Source organism: Notolepis coatsorum (assembly GCF_963971535.1).
Source record: "Notolepis coatsorum genome assembly, chromosome: 6".
Taxonomy (NCBI): domain Eukaryota; kingdom Metazoa; phylum Chordata; class Actinopteri; order Aulopiformes; family Paralepididae; genus Notolepis; species Notolepis coatsorum.
The window spans coordinates 89,532,731-89,557,647 of NC_140170.1; the positions used below are offsets into that span (position 1 = coordinate 89,532,731).

Sequence of the window (24,917 nt, forward strand, 5' to 3'; positions counted from 1 at the left end):
ATATCATGTGAGGAGATTATTGCTGGGAAATCCAGTAGAATAGCACAGTGTACTGAAGTAGGTTGCAGATAGTAGAATAACACAGTGTAATGCAGTAGGTTACAGACAGTAGAATAACACAGTGTAATGCAGTAGGTTGCAGACAGTAGAATAACACAGTGTAATGCAGTAGGTTGCAGACAGTAGAATAACACAGTGTAATGCAGTAGGTTACAGACAGTAGAATAACACAGTGTAATGCAGTAGGTTACAGACAGTAGAATAACAGTGTAATGCAGTAGGTTACAGACAGTAGAATAACAGTGTAATGCAGTAGGTTGCAGACAGTAGAATAACAGTGTAATGCAGTAGGTTGCAGACGGTATAATAACACAGTGTAATGCAGTAGGTTGCAGACAGTAGAATAACAGTGTAATGCAGTAGGTTGCAGACAGTAGAATAACAGTGTAATGCAGTAGGTTACAGACAGTAGAAAAACAGTGTAATGCAGTAGGTTACAGACAGTAGAATAACAGTGTAATGCAGTAGGTTACAGACAGTAGAATAACACAGTGTAATGCAGTAGGTTACAGACGGTATAATAACACAGTGTAATGCAGTAGGTTGCAGACAGTAGAATAACAGTGTAATGCAGTAGGTTACAGACAGTAGAATAACAGGGTAATGCAGTAGGTTACAGACAGTAGAATAACAGTGTAATGCAGTAGGTTACAGACGGTATAATAACAGTGTAATGCAGTAGGTTGCAGACAGTAGAATAACAGTGTAATGCAGTAGGTTACAGACGGTATAATAACACAGTGTAATGCAGTAGGTTGCAGACAGTAGAATAACACAGTGTAATGCAGTAGGTTACAGACAGTAGAATAACAGTGTAATGCAGTAGGTTACAGACAGTAGAATAACACAGTGTAATGCAGTAGGTTACAGACAGTAGAATAACACAGTGTAATGCAGTAGGTTACAGACGGTACAATAACACAGTGTAATGCAGTAGATTACAGACAGTAGAATAACAGTGTAATGCAGTAGGTTACAGACAGTAGAATAACACAGTGTAATGCAGTAGGTTACAGACAGTAGAATAACAGTGTAATGCAGTAGGTTACAGACAGTACAATAACACAGTGTAATGCAGTAGGTTACAGACAGTAGAATAACACAGTGTAATGCAGTAGGTTACAGACAGTATAATAACACAGTGTAATGCAGTAGGTTACAGACGGTATAATAACAGTGTAATGCAGTAGGTTACAGACGGTATAATAACACAGTGTAATGCAGTAGGTTACAGACAGTAGAAATAACAGTGTAATGCAGTAGGTTACAGACAGTAGAATAACAGTGTAATGCAGTAGGTTACAGACAGTAGAATAACAGTGTAATGCAGTAGGTTACAGACAGTAGAATAACACAATGTAATGCAGTAGGTTGCAGACAGTAGAATAACAGTGTAATGCAGTAGGTTACAGACAGTAGAATAACAGTGTAATGCAGTAGGTTACAGACAGTAGAATAACAGTGTAATGCAGTAGGTTGCAGACAGTAGAATAACAGTGTAATGCAGTAGGTTACAGACAGTAGAATAACACAGTGTAATGCAGTAGGTTACAGACAGTAGAATAACAGTGTAATGCAGTAGGTTACAGACAGTAGAATAACAGTGTAATGCAGTAGGTTACAGACAGTAGAATAACACAGTGTAATGCAGTAGGTTGCAGACAGTAGAATAACACAATGTAATGCAGTAGGTTACAGACGGTATAATAACACAGTGTAATGCAGTAGGTTACAGACAGTAGAATAACACAGTGTAATGCAGTAGGTTACAGACAGTAGAATAACACAGTGTAATGCAGTAGGTTACAGACAGTAGAATAACAGTGTAATGCAGTAGGTTACAGGCAGTAGAATAACACAGTGTAATGCAGTAGGTTACAGACAGTAGAATAACACAGTGTAATGCAGTAGGTTACAGACAGTAGAATAACACAGTGTAATGCAGTAGGTTACAGACAGTAGAATAACAGTGTAATGCAGTAGGTTATAGGGGTGGGACGATACATCAATCCAGATCGATACATCGATGTAATTATCAACAATCGAATCGGATCGATGCGATGTAATAAGATCGATTCATATCGATACTCTTATTTTGAAAATCCTGTGGCGAGTCTCATATCCGCCCAAGAACAACAGCAGTAGCTCCGTGTGTGTAGATGTTACAGCATAGCATTCTCCCTTTCTGTGTGTGTGTGTGTGCGCGCGTCTTTGGAAAGACCAGATGAGGTCAGAGGAGTTTGATGTTTAAATGTTATTTAAACATAAACAATATAATACATAATAAATGTAGGCCTATACATGATCATGCAACATCAACAAATTGTTGTAGGAACGGTTTGGGAGAGGGAGGTTGTGAGTTTTGAGTTCCAAAAAATGTAGCTTAAAGTTTAAAGCTCAATATATAAAAACGTGGCACTTTACAGTGAACAGGAGGTCTATTTGTATTAAAAACAATAGATTGATTTTCCTTTAAATGTCTGGAAGAGCTCAAAAATACAAATGTCAAATGATATTTTCATTACCTTTTTTTTGTTGATCTAAATGTTACTGATTGTGTTAAATGGGCATATGATATCATCTCATATCGATCGCAGGCACCTGAATCTAATCGTATCGTATTGTATCGTGAGAGACTTTGTGATATCGGCAAATATCGTATCGTTGTCCAAAGAATCGATATCGTATCGTATCATGATGAAACTGGTGATTCCCACCCCTAGTTACTAGGTTACAGACAGTAGAATAACACAGTGTAATGCAGTAGGTTACAGACAGTAGAATAACAGTGTAATGCAGTAGGTTACAGACGGTATAATAACGCAGTGTAATGCAGTAGGTTGCAGACAGTAGAATAACACAGTGTAATGCAGTAGGTTACAGGCAGTAGAATAACACAGTGTAATGCAGTAGGTTACAGACAGTAGAATAACACAGTGTAATGCAGTAGGTTACAGACAGTAGAATAACACAGTGTAATGCAGTAGGTTACAGACAGTAGAATAACAGTGTAATGCAGTAGGTTACAGACAGTAGAATAACACAGTGTAATGCAGTAGGTTACAGACAGTAGAATAACAGTGTAATGCAGTAGGTTACAGACGGTATAATAATAACAGTGTAATGCAGTAGGTTACAGACAGTAGAATAACACAATGTAATGCAGTAGGTTGCAGACAGTAGAATAACAGTGTAATGCAGTAGGTTACAGACAGTAGAATAACAGTGTAATGCAGTAGGTTACAGACAGTAGAATAACAGTGTAATACAGTAGGTTACAGACAGTAGAATAACAGTGTAATGCAGTAGGTTACAGACGGTATAATAACAGTGTAATGCAGTAGGTTACAGACAGTAGAATAACAGTGTAATGCAGTAGGTTACAGACAGTAGAATAACACAGTGTAATGCAGTAGGTTACAGACAGTAGAATAACAGTGTAATGCAGTAGGTTACAGACAGTCTAACAGTGTAATGCAGTAGGTTACAGACAGTATAATAACACAGTGTAATGCAGTAGGTTACAGACGGTATAATAACACAGTGTAATGCAGTAGGTTACAGACGGTATAATAACACAGTGTAATGCAGTAGGTTACAGACAGTAGAATAACAGTGTAATGCAGTAGGTTACAGACAGTAGAATAACAGTGTAATGCAGTAGGTTGCAGACAGTAGAATAACACAATGTCAGGGCTGTACGCTGCAATGATCTCATCGCAAATTGCCCCTTTAATTGGCCGTTGCGATTGGTAAATAATATTTGGGGGCGGGCTTGCGAGTAGGGATTTCAAGCCTTGCATTCGCATTTTCACTCCTAAATGATCCAAGGCGTGTGATGACGCTGAGCACTCAGGTATGATCAGCGGGGAAAATCAACTGAGCACTCACTCTGATAGACTGGCTGACTGTCTGATTTAGCTATGAAGAAAAGTAAAGTTAGTAGTATGGATGGGAATCGATGGTTCCTAACTGGGTTTTGGCCATATGCTCCCGAAATTCTCCCGCTGTTTGGCTGCTGCTATGTGCAGTGAAAACTACTCGAAATGATGTCATTGATTTAGTTCAGGGTTAGCCGCGGAGCTAACGCTAGCTAACGTGAGCTAATCAAGCTCACAGAGAGAGATAAACAGCTGACAGCAGGTAGTACAGGTACAAATACAATAAAACAAGGGGTGGGGGCTGTTGTGTAAACCTTGTGTCGCGTCAATCTGGTCCACACGTTACTCGTTCATATCTCAGCCTGTGCTGAGATATGCCCATTCCGCGGTCTGTTAATAAAGTTTTCAATCAGACAGATGTATGGAAAGGCTTTTATTATAACATTCGTTGAGGTAAAATCATTATGCCTCATTTAGTCATCCTGCAGAGCACTGGTCTCCTACTCGTGGGCCGCGGGGAGCTAATGTAAGTAGCTTTGTTGATGTCAGCACATGGGGCATTCAGGAAGTCAAAAACGAATGCGCTTGCCGATTGGTGCTAAGAACAGCAGGGCGGGTGCAAGCGTTGTGACGTAATTGGCAGACTCTACTGTCAATCAAAATTATTCTGTTTTTCCGTCAGAATGAATGAATGAGAACTTTATTAACAGATTGCATAATGGGTACAATACAGTACAGGAGGATGAAGACCAGAGAGACTTTCGGCTTTTTTACATAAGGGTCCTCCATTTTCAATTCATCAAAACATTTAGAGACATACAAATATACAGTAGTTTCATTAAAATGCTATTTATTTATTTATTGATTGATTGGTTTAAAACTTTATTAACATATTGCAGAATGGGTACAGTACAGCTCAATACATACAATTGTTAAGGGGATGCAGACCAGAGAAAGACTTTTGTCTTGTTTACATCAGGGTCCCCCATTTTCAATTCATCATATTTCATATCTAAATCATATAATATCTCATTGCTAAATATATGCAATATATAATCTAATAATCCAATAATCTAAATATAATATATAAATGCATGGGTATTTTATTTTGTCTTTAATGTTAGCTTGCAAACTCATACTGTCTTGGTAAGCCTCATAATGAATTGTTTGGGGTAAAAAAGAAAAACATTGTGAGATGTGTATCGCCGAAAGGTCAGAAAATATCGTGATATCATATTTAGGCCATATCGCCCAGCCCTAGTTGGTTCATTATAAAAGATACAAACCTGACAACAAAAGCACTTAAATGTTAAATAAAAGGACCACAGTAATGAGGCAGGAGGAACATATTTTTTTGCACTATAATGGTAAAATTGTTATTTAAAAATTTGCCCCTAAAACATATTTTTTGCCCCTAAATTTCTAATTTAGGGGCAAGTGTGCCCCTAGTGAAAAAGCGTAGCGTACAGCCCTGAATGTAATGCAGTAGGTTACAGACGGTATAATAACACAGTGTAATGCAGTAGGTTACAGACAGTAGAATAACACAGTGTAATGCAGTAGGTTACAGACGGTAGAATAACAGTGTAATGCAGTAGGTTACAGACAGTAGAATAACAGTGTAATGCAGTAGGTTACAGACGGTACAATAACACAGTGTAATGCAGTAGGTTACAGACAGTAGAATAACAGTGTAATGCAGTAGGTTGCAGACGGTATAATAACGCAGTGTAATGCAGTAGGTTGCAGACAGTAGAATAACAGTGTAATGCAGTAGGTTACAGACAGTACAATAACACAGTGTAATGCAGTAGGTTACAGACAGTACAATAACACAGTGTAATGCAGTAGGTTACAGACAGTAGAATAACTGTAATGCAGTAGGTTACAGACAGTAGAATAACAGTGTAATGCAGTAGGTTACAGACAGTACAATAACACAGTGTAATGCAGTAGGTTACAGACAGTAGAATAACAGTGTAATGCAGGGTTATAGACAGTATAATAACACAGTAGGGTTACAGACAATATAATAACACAGTGAAACGCAGTAGGTTACAGACAGTATAATAACACTGTAATGCGGTAAGGTTACAGCCAGTATAATAACAGTGTAATGTTCAAGTTCTTTATTTGTCAAATACACAATACAGGGGCATTGCAGGTAATTACATTTTTGTGTTTCAAGCTCAGACTCAACAGTGCACAATTAAGAAACAACAATGAATACAGGAACGGTAACAATAAGTAGTAGTAGTAAGATAAAATAGTCAATTATTTACAGTCTCTTGCGTATAGTGTACATGTTAAGGTGCAGGGTGCATGTGTTTGTGTGTGTGTCCAATAACAATAAGTAGTAGTAGTACGGTAAAATATATAATGAGGTATGATCAAATAAAATAGTAAATTTAAATGCAGTAGGTTACAGACATTAGAATAACACAGTGTAATGCAGTAGGTTACAGACAGTACAATAACACAGTGTAATGCAGTAGGTTACAGACAGTAGAATAACACAGTGTAATGCAGTAGGTTACAGACGGTAGAATAACAGTGTAATGCAGTAGGTTACAGACAGTACAATAACACAGTGTAATGCAGTAGGTTACAGACAGTAGAATAACACAGTGTAATGCAGTAGGTTACAGACATTAGAATAACAGTGTAATGCAGTAGGTTACAGACAGTAGAATAACAGTGTAATGCAGTAGGTTACAGACAGTACAATAACACAGTGTAATGCAGTAGGTTACAGACAGTAGAATAACACAGTGTAATGCAGTAGGTTACAGACAGTAGAATAACACAGTGTAATGCAGTAGGTTACAGACAGTAGAATAACAGTGTAATGCAGGGTTACAGACAGTAGAATAACACGGTGTAATGCAGTAGGTTATAGACAGTAGAATAACAGTGTAATGCAGGGTTACAGACGGCAGAATAGCACATGTTCGTTGATGTGCTCCCACAATATATTGCTGTACTTGTTGAATTGATGTTCTTTTACTGCACATATAGGAAATCTAGACTTAATCTTGAGATTATGCTTTAAAAAGTTATATTGCAAGCTATATCACTTGCAGTGTTTGCTAAAATGATTACAGTATGATATTTTGTCCATATCTTCCAGTCCTTTGTATACCAGGGTTGAGTGGTTCAAGAAAAAAATGCACCCATACCACTTCTTCACTACGGATACCGATTGACCTCTCTCAAACACGCCCTATTTTCTAGATCCTCCAATCACAACTGTTGCTTTTGTCCAAGGGAATCGACAGTTGTGATTGGGCGATCAAGAAAACAGGGCTGGGGTTTGAGCTGGGTCAGTTCCGAGTACTAAATATATGTAATGGATTTTTCTCCATTAGAGAGAGATCTGAACAGGATTCTTCTATGAGTTAAAGATGCAGCAAATCAAGTCACTTAGTTTTAATTTCGGACTGGACCGATATCCTGTTGTACCAGTATCTGTGTCAGTGCATCCCTGGAAAGAAATAGTATGGAACCTTGTTTTGAACCCCCTGTCACCAGTGTCATCTTTCTGGTGAACCCAGTTTGTCCGTGTCAGCACAGCTCTCCCCTCCTAACATTATGTTAGACGGTTCCCTTCATGGTCCCCCCCCCCCCCCCATGCTATTATTAGCAGCAATATGGACCATCCTACCCCTGTTGTCTCGGCCAGGGCGGTGATGATGACATACTCTAGTTCCAACTGCAAAGCCGTGGCGCATATTCATGACTGAAATTCAAAACGGAACAATCGGTTAGACCTTCGCCTTTTGCTTCATTCATACACAGAGGGTGACGGTTAAATGTCACTCCTACATTTAGCCTCGCTCCTTAAACAGTTCAAGGGAATATCCAAAATAGAATTCACACATGATATTTAATACTGTACAGCTAGGTTTTGATTCGTGAAGATGAACAAGTGTCTCCTCAAGCTGAACACCAGAGAGATGAGACCCTAGGGATGACGTCATTGAGGGACGAGTCCTGGAGCTGCTCCATAGATGGTGGATTTGTGGAACAGCTCCTCGGACACTATGACAGTATCGGAGTATCCCCACGTATTTGACTGATTCAGAGCTGTAAGTGCTACATTTAAATAAAACTCATTCGGACATACTAGCTCAAACAGAAATTCATTAAGCCTACAATGTCGGCCACTAATCAATCGTCTGTGGACCAACTCCATAAAGTGTCACTGGATGATGATGTCACAGATTTATGTCATGAGGCTCCGATTTGCAGGACATTGCTTTTAAGCTTTGACTGTACAGCACTTTGGTTGGCTCTTGTGCTTTTAAACGTGCTATATAAATAAATTACCTTACCTACCTTAGGGAGACAGTTGTCTATGGTTTATTGATATACGCGTAACTGTCCAAAGATCATTGGAATAGCGTAGTGCAAATTCTGGGTGGAGGTTAGGATTCCCTATTAATATAATCACTTTGACTACTGTGGCTGCTTTGAGTGTGAGCTATTTAAAACATCTTCATCTTTGCACAGCTTATATCATGTTTTATCATGCATTATTTGTGCACACACACTAGGGGTGGGAATCGCCAGAGACCTCACGATACGATACTATCGCGATACTTGCGTCACGATACGATAGTATCGCGATACTAAATATTTTGTATCTAATAAAATAAAGTTCAGTCTGTTCATCTCACTTCAATAATTTTTATTGCAGAACATGGTATTTTCTCAAGCAGACAGATGTAAACACTGTAATCTGTGTTGCATGTACCTGACAAACTGAACTGTTTGTATTAGTCATATTCCAACTTAACTGAATGCACATGTGTGCGTGTGTGTGGACTACTGTACTATTACAGGTATTGAAATGAACAACAATTATACAAATTTATATTTTATTTTTTATGAATAATTAAATATCGATACTTGGCGTCCCTGTATCGATACAGTATCGCCACGCAAAGTATCGCGATACTACTATGTATCGATTTTTTCCCCCCACCCCCACCAACACACACACATATTCACAACGTGTCTGCACTCTTGTATTGTAACAGTCGGATTTGACGACTATGGATCCGAGTGCGACGGCATCCGCATCACAGCCTTCCTGGACGCGGGGCAGGACAACCTCACTCCTCTGGGGAGGCTAGAGAAGTATGCCTTCAGCGAGAACGTCTTCAACAGGTGAGAGTGAAGCTGCCCGTCGTGCCACCGGCTGTCAGTAGAGAGTAAAGCTGAAGCAGACACGGAACAGCCGTTAATTGGATGTTGATGACTGGCACATAGGTATGGCATGCTCCGCCCCCTGGAACCATGCCCTTGTTTTCTTTTTTTCTTTCTTTGGCTGTCTGCATTCCATGTTATTTAAGAGGCTCATACCTGTGCCAACTGCATGGCGCAATAGTGCAACAGGTCTTGACGTTAGACCCACAGGTGGGGTTGTTTGAATTGAAAAATGTGGCATGGAGTAGTAGGCTTTTTAAAGCCAGCCAGGTTCTCTTTACTGTGTTTTATTTTATGTAAGCGCGCGTGTGTCTGTTTCCTTGATGTGGTTGTTTTCAGCTTTCTGCCCAGTGACAGTGATGATGAAACGTGTGCCAGATAACCGTCAGTTTAAAGACTTAAAGGAACACGCCAACTTTTGGGGAAATTCGCTTATTTGCCATCTACCCTGGAGTTAGACAAGCAGATTACATACCCTTTTCTTCTCGGGTGCATGCATTAGGCTTAGGGAACAGCCACGCCGTTAACCTAGCTTAGCGTCATTCACTGGAAGTAGGTGTAGCAGTCATGAAATACACTCCAAATACAACTCCAAAACTTTCCTGTAAACATGTTGTGACCTGTGTATTTACCACATGGAGAAATGTATATATATATTTTTTGACATTTTAGTTTTCTAAGCAGATATATACTCTGAACAATTCTTTGCCGAACCACTGCTGCCTGGGCTCTGATTTTCGAAAAACTGGGCTTTTGAGGTGATGAAATCACTGCGCCCAGGCAGCAGTGGTTCGGCCAAAAATAGTATATTGTATATATCTATATAAACGAAAATGTCTACCGGTAATTATAATTTTTTTAATTTCTCCATGTGGTAAATACACAGGTCACAACATGTTTACAGGAAAGTTTTGGAGTTGTATTTCGAGTGAATTTCGTGACTGTTGGGAACTAGGCTACACTGACACACCTACTTCCAGTGAATTACACTAATAGCCCTGTCCACACGCAACCGGGGTTTTGCAACACTGCAACCGTGTTCTTTTACAACCGGAGTCCAGGGTGAAGTTTTGCGCGCATCCCGGTTGCAGTGGTTGCGTGTGCACATAGAAACCGAGGTTATTTCCAGTGTTTACAGCAGAGCTGTCCCAAGTAGCGTTATATGAAAATGATTGTAACAAACTTTTGTTCTAAACGTATCGTGTTGAAGAGTGTTGTGATCGACTGATGATGTCTCTTGTCGCATTCCTGACCTGACGCTCAGAGTAAACCTGAAGCTGCGGCTAAACTAAGCTCATGTGTTGTCAAGTTATTGTTATAAGAAACCCAGTCCAAACTATAACATTCTGCATCCCCTTAACAATTGTTTGTATTGAGCCGTATTGTATTGTATTGTACTCATTCTGCAATCTGTTAAATAACTTTTTCATCCATTCATTCTACTAGCGTTAACGTTACTACTTTATTATTACGTTAGTACGTAAGCTAACAAAATCGGCGATCTTTTTGTGAGACTAAACTCCGCTCTTGGTGGTAAATTGTGTTGATGTTGGTTTTGTTTCATCAACAAATGAGGCAGAACACACAGTGACTGTATCCTTTTTTGTTTATTGCACGTTGTTCTAGCTGCAAACTGTAGAATTGTTTGGCTGTGAGCAAGGAGGGATGTTGTGACGTTCCAGGCTTCAGTTCAGTTTCCGGTATTAACGATAAACCCTTCTGATTGGTTGAAATGGCCTTCATGTTTGAACTACATCGCCACCTACTGCTTTGGCATTGTACTACATGTATATGACGTCACTCGGTGCAGGGTTTAAACCAGTTGTGTGGACAGTTTTGTTTTGAATAATAAAAATAAAAAACTGTGTCAAAAATACCCGTGATCATGTGGACTAGCTAGGCTGCCGGTATAAAGGACCGGCCCAGGCGGTTTGTGGTGTGTCGGGGGGGGGATAAGTCTTAGGCTGAACGTGCTCTTCATTTTGGCCAGCTCCTCGTAGAGGGGGTGAGAGGGGTTCTCCAGGATGGCTTCTAGCTTTTTCCTCATCCTCCTGTCAGCCACCACCTCTAGATTATCCAGCTCACCACCCACTACTGAGCTAGCCTTCTTCACCAGCTTGTTCAGCTTGCTGGAGACCCTCGAGTTGATGTTGCCCCCCCCCCCCCCCAGCACACCACAGCAAAAAAGAGGATGCTGGCTACAACCGACTGGTAGAACGATAGCAGCAGTCAGCTGCACACGTCGAACGACCTGAGCCTCCTCAGGAAGAACAGCCTACTCTGTCCCTTCCTGTAGAGGGCCTCAGTGTTGTCCAACCAGTCCAGATTTTTGTTCATGTGAACTCCAAGAAACTTGTAGGACTCCACCATATCTACCTACTCCCCTCCAAGGATTATGGGAGAAGGGGGACCATTCCTACCTCTCCAATAGTCCACCACCAGCTCCTTTGTCTTGCTGACGTTGAGTTGGAGCTGGTTACTGTCTGACCAAAAAATAGAGAGTATAATCAAAGATAAATAAGTGAAAAAAAAGGGTAAAGATGGGGAGAGGGGAGGAGCTGCAAATAAGATAGATGGCAAATAAGCTAATTTCCCCAAAAGTTGGCGTGTTCCTTTAAGTCTGCTTTTAGGCTTAGTGTGTGACTGCAGTGTCTATGGAAATATTTGAACAGGGCTCCGTTGCGCCCACTGTCCCACACCAACTCTCTGAGATCCGGTGTTTGTGGCCGGCTTGCCGGTTTCAAGCCCGCCCGTCAAATTTCCAAGTACATGTGTGTGTGTCTTCATGTACTTGTCGGCTGGTGTTAATGCAGTGTGTGTGCATGGTAGGTATTGGCGGGCAGGCACTAACCTGGGGCTTGTGTTGCTTTCTAGGCAGATCGTGGCGCGGGGGCTGCTTGATGTGCTGCGAGAGTTCAGTGACAATGAAAATGACTTTATCAGTGTCATGGAGACAGTTGCCAGAATGTCAGAAGACGGAGGTAGATGCTTTTTCTTTTTGTTTGTGTGTTTGTTTATTTGCTTCTTTTATTTTTCTAGATAATCAAAAAATGTAAAGAATACATTCGAATTTTGGAACCATTCGAAAAATTTCAGACGATGCATGTATTATTTAGCCTCGCAAGCCAGATGGATTTTGCATGATTTCTCAAGTTAAATTGGTCTGGCATCCCATTCATTGAAAGTGATTTCAGCGCTCCCACGGAACCAATCAGAACAAAGACTGATGGGACGATGGCACTGTGTGCCACTCGCAAGCGTCTTCATTGTTACCGTGGAAACTATTAATTTATTCCAGCTGGCTGGTAGTCAAATCACTGCACAGTTGGTTGTATGGCTTTTTGTATTTTTGTTGATGTAGCTAGCCCTGTATTCTTTTTTGTCTTGATTGTGATTAATGTAATTAATGAAATGTTATTTCATAAAAAAATCACTCTACTAAGATATTAGTCCGTGTCAAAGCCGTAATCCTAGGCTCAACCTACGATAACTTGCCACAAAGGCATAGCCTATTTGTGTATAGGCTACTGATGTAAGTAATTGAAAGGATAGCTTAGACCTGTGGCACCAGAGCAAATTAAAGTAAATGGGCTTTGACAATGTAACGTCATGAGCAGAATGGGGCGAGGCGGCTTTGGCCAGTTTTGAGCGTCAAAATACGCTCCTCGCTCAGGGTGTTGTTGTGGATGTACCGGAGGAATACTTTGCTGGTTGATAGTTGGTTGTTACAAAATGTATTAGGATAAAACACAGGAGATTGGCTTCAGAGACCCCGGAAGTGGCTCCCAGAATAGATGTGTACACATCGACATTTACTCTACAAAAGAGGTATGGTCAGGTGACCAGGTAGGAAGGAGATATGATGATGAGACATGGGGTCAAAGGGAGGGGCTGGAGAAGGGTGAAGGAGGGTGAAAGGTAGACAGGATGTGTGTTGGAGTGGGGAGGAAGAGACACAGGAGAGTAGGGGTGTCACTGTGGGAGAGTGTATTGGAAGGACAGACAATTTCCACTACAGTGTGCACCCCATCCCACTCCCATCTCACTCCTACCCCACTCCCATCTCACTCCTACCCCACATCCATCTCACTCTCATTTCCACCCCACTCCCATCCCACTCCTACCCCACTCCCATCCCACTCCTACCCCACTCCCATCTCACTCCTACCCCACTCCCATCTCACTCTCACTCCCATCCCAATCCCTCGTATCCGCTCGGCTCGGATCAACAGCACACAGCATTAGCGTCTGGAGCGTCACTAGAGCAAGGCTAGTGTGCCTATTCTGCAACCCAAAACATGTCCCTGCTGTTTTATTCCGCCATGGGTCAAATGCATCTAACCTGCTTTGCAATCCTCGCCATTCCATTATGCCCACGTCGTGTTAAAGATCGAAAATAACGTTACGTTAGCGTAAGCTAACCCAGAGCCATAGGCAGAGAGAAGTGGGGACTGGGAAGGAGGGTGCATTCTCGAAATAGCCCCACTAACAGGATCTGGCCGGTACTGCACCTTCGGACTCCCAATATGCCTTTTCCAGACAAAATACAGCTCTGTTTATGTTTATTTGGATCCCCATTAGCCACAGCAGTGCTGGGGCTATTCTTCCTGTCTTCTCTGTGACAGTGAATAGGATATTAATATCGAGAAAAAAAACAGGAGGTCTATTTGTATTAAAAACAATAGATTGTTTTTCATTTAAATGTCTGGAAGAGCTCAAAAATAAAAATGTCAAATGATATTTCCATTGCCTTTTTTTTTTTTTTAATGTTACTGATTGTGTTAAATGGGCATATTATCGTCTCATATCGATCGCAGGCACCTGAATCGAATCAAATCGTATCGTGGCAGACTTTGTGATATCGGAAAATATCGTATCGTTGTCCAAAGAATCGATATCGTATCGTGATGAAACTGGTGATTCCAACCCCTAATTCTCACTCCCACGCCACTCCCATTTCACTCCTACCCCACTCCCACCTCACTCCTACCCACTCCCATTTCACTCCTACCCCACTCCCATCTCACTCCTTCCCCACTCCCATCTCACTTCTACCTCACTCCTACCCCACTTCCATCTCACTCCTACCCCACTTCCATCTCACTCCTTCCCCACTCATTTCACTCCTAGCCCGCTCCCATCTCACTCCTACCCACTGACTCCGTGCCTCGTTAACCTTTTGGGAAGCCACACATGTGCCTAAAAATTAGGCACTACTTAAAAGAATAAAATAAAAAGCATCTCCCGTAATTTTAAAGAATGGACTGCAAATTATTAAGCAGCTTAAAACTTCCCTAATGGACAGCATTGGAAGCCTAAACGTTTCTGACATGCGTGTGAATAAGGACTAATATATAATAAATGACAAATGGGCATAGCTTTAAGGGTTTAAGCCTTCTAACCATATCGAAAAGACTATGAAGACGGAGAGCATGAATGACTAGAATCCCTCACCGTTTGAAGGGTGTTGCACACAAGGACCACCAGGCATCACCCATGACTGGGTCGGAGATCCCTGCACCTCAAAACACTTTACTTTGCCCAGACCATAATGCCGGGACTGCGATTGTATTGCTTTACGCACCGTGGACTAGGGTTGCACGGTATACCGGTATTAGTATATTACCGCGGTACTAGAGTGTTCGAAATGATACTATACTGCGTTTGGAAAAAAAACGTTATTTTCTTTTAAATTATTTGTATTCATTTATGCATGCGAATGCCTTCCTATTGGAGCACAGCGCTGCTGTCAGTGGTGACGTTGCGCTAGTTTACCGGAAGCAACCTTCTGGAATGAAGAACAACAAACTAGTCACGAGAGCTAGCATAGCTCGTCCAAAGAATGTTGGCATCAATGGCATGACTACATACTGATAGGAGCTACTGTAGCACGTAACGTTAGTTATCACAACCATCGGCAATCGCAGTGAGGATCTTTATTGATTACCGTTAGCTAGCTTTAACTAGAATTATAGTTCGCTAGCTATATAAGCTAACGTTAGCCGAGTTTATTCTATGCAAAATGTGCTAGCTAGCTAACGTTAATCAATAAAGATCCTCACTGTGATTAGTTAGTTAGTTATCATAACCATCAGCAAACCCAGTGAGGATCTTTATTGATTAACGTTAGCTAGCTAGCACATTTTGCATAGAATAAACTCGGCTAACGTTAGCTTATATAGCTAGCGAACTATAATTCTAGTTAAAGCTAGCTAACGGTAATCAATAAAGATCCTCACTGCGAAATATTTACTGCAGTTGGAAATGGTCCTTAAACTTTTATTTAGTTTCCAATAAAGCCTTTAATTTTCTGACATGCAAAGACGACAGCAAACCAGTTGCTACCGGCCATCACTGATTGAGAGATTAAAGACCACCCAGAGATTAAAGATTGTTTTACCATTTATTTCAAGGTGAGAGTAATGTTGCAACAGCACACGCATAGCTCAGAATATTGTTTATTTTGCTAGAGAATGTTTGAGATGCAATTTCAAGTGGTTTACCATGCTAGTTAGCAATCGAAAATTAGCCTAGCATGCTAGCTAATTTAGTCATATAAATATTGCACACTGCAAAATGGTGGACTGAAATGCTGTGATTGCTAATAATTGTATCCATGTTTAGCTCATACAAATAATTGTATCTATGTTTATTTAGTTGCAAGCTAACAGTTTTATGTAGCAGATAATTATTTAGTGAAGAAGAAAGCTGAGTCAGTGAAGCAGCACGTTTTGAATGCAGAGAGCAGACCACCCAGAGATTAAAGATTGACATTTTTTTCAAGGTGTCTGCTGCATTATTCCACCACACCCCGTCAACAAGAACAGGCAGGTAACATTAGGATGGGTCCCAAGACCAGGCATGAGGCTGGGACTAGCCTTGCTGATGTGACCGATCCAGGAGAACCCATGGCACAGACCGAGCTACCTACCCTCCAGGGCGTCCTGAGGCACGGCATCTACCTGCAGGAGAAGAAGCTGTTGGGAGGGAGGGGTGGATAGGAGGAACTACAGCATCAACCAGCTGATCAAGGATGTCAGGGTGGAGGTGGTGAGCTGTTGGCAGAGGGCCAATGCTCAGTTCAGTCCCCCAGTCGCCATCAAAGACAAGTCCATAGAACGGAAGATCCAGGTGGCCTGGACTGCTCTGGAGAACTTCGCCTGGAACAGGGGGCTGAAGAGGGAGGACAGGAAGAACTTCCTGGACAAGCTGGACTTCCTCTTCAACATCGCCTCCTGTAGTCATGAGATCCTCCCCTGCTCAGAGTCAGGGTGTGAGGGATGTCAGGAGGGGGCACACCTGCAGGACTGTAACTGTAGGAGAGAGAAGATGATTCCAAAGCTGGAGCTGGCTTTCATGATGTCCATGAAGACCAGCCGGCTTCCTGGCCAGAAGGCTTCCATGATGATGGTGGGACCTGATATAAAGGGGGGAAAAAAAGAAGAAGAAAAAAGAGGCAACGGAAAACTGCTGAACGGAAAGAAAATGATGACAAGATAAAGAAGGCTACATCAGAGAAGGAAAAGGAACATCAGAAGGAGTTAGATGACAGGAGGGGTGCTGCTGAGGCAGAGCTCTTGCTGGAGGAAGAGAACACTGAAGCTCCAGCTGAGACCATGGCTGAGGAGTGTGATAAAGAGAAACACCCTGAAGATTCCAAACACTGCTCTAGCCACCATCAGGACTGAGGCGACAAACAGACAAGCTGCTGCCATCACCTCCGGATTTGTCCAGGACCTGATAGCAGCTGAAGTACTGCCAGTTGGAAGTGAGTACCTGGCTGTTGATCCCAAGAAGATTCACGTGCTAGGGATGAGGTGATGAGGAAGGTGCAGTCTTGAGAGAAGAGGGAGATACTAGAATGGGATGTCAAGACTATCATGATAGATTCAAGAATCACCAAGACGAAGGTTCGAGACTTCAATCCGGACACCAAGAAGTTCTACACATCCACCCAGAAGAAGGATATCTACACCATGACTGACGAAGATGGCCGCTTTCTCGACCACTTCATCAAGGAGAAGGTTCCTGGCGACTCCACCATGTCATCATCACAGCCACTCGCTCTCCAAGTCTTTGAGTGGTGCACCAAGTACGGAGTCTCTGACAGCCTAGAGTTCATTGCTGGAGACAGCACCAACAGTAACACCGGGTACAAGGGTGGGATTAGGGGTGGACGGTATAAACGGTATACGGTATAAACGGTATGAATTTGCTCTACGGTATGGATTTTGACTATACCGTGTAACCGGTAGAGCAGCTCTAAAATAGCAATGATGTCATGTAACCACAGCGCGACTATTTCAATCGCATTTGCCCCTAAAAATAGATAGAATTAGTCATAGATAATAGATATGTGCAAACTGGAAAAAGTTATTTAGGAGGCTTCGCGCAGTGGGCGTGTCAACACGCAATTGTCATTTCATAATAAACACATATCACCGTGGCGCACAGCAAGTTTCAATTTCAGTTCCTGGCATTTTTAACCAGTGGAGAAAGGTAAGAGATTTCTCTATCGTTTTTCTTATATGAATTATTCTACATTAATAAAACATACCTGGTGATCAACTACAGTTTGCTGTAAACATTATGATGTGTGTAGTGTTATCCACTGCTGCAGCCGTCCTCCCGCTGCAGCCGTCGTTATCATAACACTACACACATATCATAATGTTTACAGCAAACTGTAGTTGATCACCAGGTATGTTTTATTAACGTAGAATAATTCATATAAGAAAAACGATAGAGAAATCTCTTACCTTTCTCCACTGGTTAAAAATGCCAGGAACTGAAATTGAAACTTGCTGTGCGCCACAGTGATATGTGTTTATTATGAAATGACAATTGCGTGTTGACACGCCCACTGCGCGAAGCCTCCTAAATAACTTTTTTTGCCAATGGCTGAATTGGAGTATTGCACAGTGCAATACTCCAATTCAGCCATTGGCAATTCAGCCGTTGGGTGGGGGGGCGCTGTTGAGCGGGCCTGTGACCAGACCTGAAAGCGCCCCTGGCTCTGCGGCTCTGCAGCTACATATGCTTCTAGCAAAATCCAGCATCCAGCCCCGCTGTTTGCAATGGGAGCAGCACGGAGTCTCGACTCGGGACTTATTTTATTTGGAATATAATGACTTTATACGCAAAAGTAGCCTAGTTTTAAGTTAAAATATTATAAATCTACATGCCTTGAGGATGTCATTCTTTATATAGCCTGCCTATCAGGCAAAAATGATTATTCTAACGGAAACACTGATACCGACGATATATACCGTTACCGTCTATGCTTCAAATTATACCGTGATATAAATTTTAGACCATACCGTCCACCCCTAGGTGGGATGTTCCACTTCCTGGAGGAATACCTGGACAGAAGACTGTTCTGGATTGTGTGCCAGCTGCACACTAACGAGCTGAAGCTGAGGAAGCTGATCACTCAGAGAGATGGGAAGACCAGCAGCAAGGACTTGTGGAGGGAGAGCTGGGGAAGTTGCTGCCGACTGTCAGCTCTCTGGAGAGAACCCTCAGCTTCCCGGCAATCCCGGGGAAGACAAGTCTCCCTGATCTTCCTGACAAGGTAGTCAAAGACCTCTCCTCAGACCAGCACTATGGATACAGGATCACCAAGGCTATCGGAAGTGGCAAGATGGACACAGCAGGTGGCTCACCACAGCTAACCTGTTCTGTGACTTAAGGGCAAGCTGCTGGCCAGACTGAGGGAGATCGTCTCCTTCATAACCATGGTGTCCTTCCCCTGCTGGTTCCAAGTGAAGATCAACAACAGCTGGGTGGACGGACCTAGGAATGTCCTGTTTGAGCTGTCCTGCCTCCGCACCCAGCCCAAGGTGGTGCAGTTGACTGTCATGTCGACTGTCCGGTCCTCTGCATGGTTCGCTCACTCTGAGGCGATCCTGGTGACCATGCTCTGCAGCGAGGAGGAGCAGGAGAGGAGGTTCGCAGTCCTCAAGATCATCTCCATCAGGGGGGAGCAGGAGCTGGGGGACACCTCCCTCAGGCTGCGCACCCTGCCCAACCTCAACACACAGGCGGCCACCCTGGAGAACATGATCGACTGGGAGGGTGCCACCGAGCCTATCATCACCTGCAAGCTAACCAAGTCGGAGTTGCTGGAGTTCATGGGGAAGCCCATGGAGGTGGAGTACTTCCCCTGCCACACGCAGGCTATAGAGAGAGCTGTGAAGGAAGTTACAGCAGCAGCCAGTGCTGTGTATGGTGCTGAGAGGACGGATTGATCCGGAGCACATCGACCTGGTGCCCAGGATCAACAGCAAGCAGGACCTCATCGGCATCATGAAGCTTGCCATGAAGTAGATTGTACATGCAATCAAACTGAATCTCCACATTTATGGCTTTGAAATACAGCTAGATGTATTGCTACAGTATCTGATAAAAAAAATAAAATAAAAAAAAATAAAAGTATAAAATAACAAAGGCAAAAAAAATAAAGCATTATAAAAACAAAAATGCTGTCCTGCCCTGTTTTCACTAATTATACAGTACCACACACTTCCGATTATTTATTTATGGTATACCATGGTATTGTATGTTATTGCATTGTAACATGGTATGGGCTACTATACCAAGCTTAAGGTAGGGGTAGTAAGTCTGAATGAGGTCCCAGGATGTAGACAAGCAGCCACATATATGAAAATGTGATTTTGGTGGAAACTGTCAGAAATCCGCCAAAAAATGCAATTTTTCAATCGAACAACGGGGTAGGTAAATAAAGTCAAACCCACTTTTTTGCTTTTGATTATGGTTTATTATATCAACACAACTTGAAACCATAGGGCCACCTCTCATTTAAAAAAAAATCATTTTTTGACACACCCTAGACTAGTCATGCCATTGATGCCAACATTCGTTGGACGAGCTATGCTAGCTCTCGTGACTACAGTTCCTTATACGAGCATTCGAAAATGTCCACAATGCTATTCGCAAGAATAGAAAATAAATTGAAAAGCATAATAATAAGCTATACATACCCTAAACTGCCGTGCTGAAAGCTAGTAAACACTGCATCCCCTGCCGTGCTGAAAAGCTAGTAAACACGTGCATCTCATTTCTATGGCTTAGTCACAAACATGATTTATACAGAGACATTTGACAATTGCCCATTAATGGTTCATACATACTGTATAAAGACCGGAAATCTATTTTATTTTTGTTAAATAGCCTACAATAGTTCTAGATTATGATAGGCTATAATCAGTCTCACTCATCAAAATGTTTTCTAGGTTATGGTATCGCAAACTAATTAGGCCCTCTGCTATGACAAATGTATAATAATACAACCATACTTTTTCTACCCCTTGAATTTTCTTTAACTACAGAAGTCTGCTGCATTTGGCTCACAGTGACTCCACCCACTCAGAAGCAACCTAACCTCCGCTTTTTTTGAGCAGCATATTAAGTACACAAATTAGTCCAAAGATGATAAAAGGATCAACAGGGCAGTCGCAGAGTTCATCTGTGTGGACCAAGTTCCAATATATATACAGTTGAGAAAGCTGGGTTCAGAAACCTTGTACAGCAACTGTTTTGAGTGCAAAAAAAGTTCTCCAGCATTTTGAATGCCATTGCTTTTAATTTTATTTATTTATTCTTGTCATTGTTCATTGTTGTGTTTTAAAATAAAGAACAATAACAATAATGACATCTGAGAGTGTTTCCCTGATTTTCACGAAATTCATATTGGTATAGTATCGAAACAAAAATGTTGGTATCGTGACAACCCTACCGTGGACATAATAACACGTGGCTGTGTGTTGATAACCTAGGCTTTAAGGTTAGTCAGAAATTGATGCCAGGTTGATCTATAGATAATCTACACAACTAATTTCCACCCAAGCTAAGATGCACAAGCTTGCCTCGTTACCTGCCATTTCTAAGAATGCATCCAAAGCTGACTAGATCGTCACAATTTGGGCCGGACCAAGCCATCGAATAGGGAGGGAGGCCAGACCTTGTGAAATCATGCAAGATTTGCCCTGGTTTGCGAGGCTATACATTATCGGATTTGACATATACTTTGATATACATTTCATATTTGAGTTGAAATTGACATTAACATCATTGTGAGCACCTAACTCTAGTAGTATTGAGTGTGTGCATTGTGTATATCTATGTGTTTATGTGTGTGCATATGGTTATGCTTGGATGTGTGTGTTCAGAGCCAACAGTGCGAGCTGAGCTCATGGAACAGGTCCCCAACATCGCCATGTTCTTACACGAGAGTCGGCCCAACTTCCCTGCAGCCTTCTCTAGGTACCTGGTACCCATTGTGGTCCGGTATCTCACTGACCCAAATAACCAGGTGTGTACTGAATAACGGCGATGGGCCATGGTTATTAGAATGGCCGACTATTCAAAATGAATAGCTGATGGTTTTGTTTGTCAACTCGACTGCACTGATACAGCCTACTGATTGAGGATTTTATGATATTTATGATTATTTGTTTAGTGGAGGCTTCAGGTTACGTCATCCGTGTGCTGCACACTTTTTAAAATAAAAATGGTTGGGGGTTGTTCGGTTAACCGATTAACCAAAAATGTTAAGAGAATATTTGAATATTCAAATACCCATCCCTACTAAATAAGAATACTACTCATCTAGTGTCCTTTAAAATTGGGGTGGCGGGGTATGTCTATGGAATCATCACCTAATCTTAATTTATAAATTAATCATTGCATAAATATCCATTTTCTGTCAACTCCAGGTCCTTGTAATGCATCCTGTCTTAGTGAATAAACGCCCTGTAGCGTGCCTGGTCTATGTGGAGTGTGTGCTCTTAGATGGCGACACCTGTCTATCTTGGCTCCTGTTGTGATTTAAATCAATATGTTATGTATTCCAGGTGCGAAAGACGAGCCAAGCAGCCCTGCTGGTTCTCTTGGAGCAGGGTCTCATCTGCAAGGCCGACATGGAGACCAAAGTCTGTCCAGTACTGCTGGACCTCACAGAACCCAGCAGCGACGATGACTACAAAATAGAAGCTGTTGCGGTAAGATTATGTCCTTTCTAGGTAAAGAAGGTTGGTTCGTCTGGAGATATTGCTGAAGAATACATGTTAGGTAAATGGCTTTGAAGAATGTTGTTAGTGGTAGGCTCAGCTGCAACCACAAGATACAAGATCAGTGCAAGTCAATGAGGTGCCATAGTAATAATAATATAATAATAACTTTATTTGTATAGCACTTTTCATACAGAGGTTGCAGTTCAAAGTGCTTCACAACAGTAAAAAATACAGGCATAAGCGAGCATAAAAAGATAGACAATCCATGCTGATTGATCTGCCATAAGCAAGTGAAGATTACAGTCTGTTCTAACAAACCAAACTGCCATGTATTAAAGTTTACAGACAATCCATGCTGATTGATCTGCCATAAGCATAAGATTACAGTCTGTTCTAACAAACCAAACTGCCATGTATTAAAGTTTACAGACAATCCATGCTGATTGATCTGCCATAAGCATAGTGTTTCTACTAACAGCCAGGACACAGTTAACCTGGTTCTACTACAGCCAGGACACAGTTAACCTGGTTCTACAACAGCCAGGACACAGTTAACCTGGTTCTACTACTACAGCCAGGACACAGTTAACCTGGTTCTACAATGCTACAGCCAGGACACAGTTAACCTGGTTCTACAATGCTACAGCCAGGACACAGTTAACCTGGTTCTACTACAGCCAGGACACAGTTAACCTGGTTCTACTACAATGCTACAGCAATGCTACAGCCAGGACACAGTTAACCTGGTTCTACAATGCTACTACAGCCAGGACATAGTTAACCTGGTTCTACTACTACAGCCAGGACACAGTTAACCTGGTTCTACTACAATGCTACAGCACTAACCGACGGACATAAAAAAAAAATAAAAAATAAAATACAGGCATGAGCGAGCATAGCAAATAATAAGAATAGTTTAAAATGATTCAGTTTAAAAATAGTCATCAGTAAGAAGTAAAAAGTGCAATAACCGACACATGAATTTGATAGGCAGTGTAAAAGAGTAGGCAGGGTAAGAATAAATACAAGTTGTGTCAGGATATCCCTGATGTTTCCTCTTGCCACTAGGTGGTAGCAGATATCTATCAGTGAAATGCCTGAGCAAAGAGATTTAAGTTTTAAGCTGTCTTTTAAAGATGTCTAGCGAGTTGGCTTCCCTGATGTTTTGGGGTAGTTTGTTCCATAGTTTTGGGGCATAGTTGATAAAGGCTGCATTACCGATCCTCTTTTGACTGCTTCTGGGAGCCTCTAGTAGTCCATAGGTTTATTTTGTTTTATCAGGACACAGCCATGAGCGGTCGCAAATTCCTGAGCTCCCGGAGCCCTCGTCAATACAGCAAACAAAAGAGATTTTGCGCACATTTTCTCCTCGTTATGTTTTGGATAACGGATTCGTACCTCTACTCAACGATGAAGCATAACCAGACAGAAGAGGAGAGAAGAGCAAAAATAGAAAAGGAGGTACACAGCGACTTTTATTTCCAAAACGGCACGGAGCACAAGCACCTGGCCGTGGGGACAGCGACCGTTCACGCAACATTAACGGCCAATCCTGAAAGAAAGAACAGACCCCCGAATGGCAGAATGGACCGAAAGACCTTTTTGTCCCTTATCCTGCTACTCTCGGGAGACATTCATCTAAACCCAGGCCCGGTCTTGACCAGAACTCAGGCGAGAAGACTTGGTCTGGCAGCGCAAGAAGCGAGGGAGGTTACCATCGCGACCAATATCAACAACTCAACCTGTGGCTACATCCACTGCGCGGACGGCAACTCTTCCCAAATGACGCCGCAGCAGACGAGCACACGTGAGGCAGAGACGAGAGGAGGTGAACCGAGGGTCGAAACCATGACGACCATCCCGACGCGGGATTTAAACATCTCAACGCCCGATAGCCGGCTAGCCAGCGGAGCTAACGGCGAAAACAACCAGGAACAAAGGACTCTGGACCGAGTCCTTTGTTGTACCAGCACGGCGCGGGTCCCGACCCCCCCCTCCCCCTTTCCCACCCACGTCAACAAAGCCCCCCCAACCGGCAACCCCACGGACAAATCGCCTGATAAACTAGCCAACCTAGCCAGGCTGGCTATGTTTACCAGCCCAGGAGAACAAAAGGTTGCCGCCAGAAAAGACAGGACAAAGGACCCCCCCTCCCCACACACCAACACACAGACCTCACGGAGACAACAACAAAGCCCCCCCCCTCCCTCCCCCACAGCAGCACCAGAAGACAGTTACCTGGAACTCGAAGACATCAATAACACAGCTAATAAAAACGGACTACACATCTTTCACCTTAATGTAAACAGCATTAAGCATAAGCTGGACGAATTAAGAAACCTGTTTATGAGCGGTAAGGTAGACATAATATGCTTTACTGAAACTAAACTTGATCCATCTGTAACAGACCCTGAAATAGAAATAGAGAACTATACTATAGTCCGTAATGACAGAAACCAGTATGGAGGTGGTGTTTGTATGTACATACATAAGGACACCAAATTCATTACCCGTACTGACCTTCATCATGAGACAATTGAAACCGTATGGGTGGAAATTTTATTTGAAAGGGCAAAATCTGTTCTAGTCGGCACAATATACAGACCGCCAGATCAAACTGGCTTTTATGATACTCTGGATGTGTGCTTAGCTGGAGCTGAGGATGCGGAAAAAATTCTTATTGGGGATTGGAACACGGATATGCAACAAAAAAATGCACCCGTCTTCAAAT

The 24,917-nt window shown here is 42.2% G+C and overlaps 1 protein-coding gene across 1 annotated transcript in view; it reads left to right on the forward strand.

The window, feature by feature from the left end:
* The window catches only part of ppp4r1l (protein phosphatase 4, regulatory subunit 1-like), an 81,550-nt gene that overhangs the window by 1,716 nt on the left and 54,917 nt on the right, over positions 1 to 24,917 (forward strand). Inside the window, exons 3-6 of the mRNA XM_084317702.1 lie at positions 8,984 to 9,113; positions 12,027 to 12,133; positions 21,344 to 21,486; positions 22,028 to 22,174. Coding sequence (XP_084173828.1) covers positions 8,984 to 9,113; positions 12,027 to 12,133; positions 21,344 to 21,486; positions 22,028 to 22,174 — 527 coding nt within the window. The remainder of the gene's footprint in view (positions 1 to 8,983; positions 9,114 to 12,026; positions 12,134 to 21,343; positions 21,487 to 22,027; positions 22,175 to 24,917) is intronic.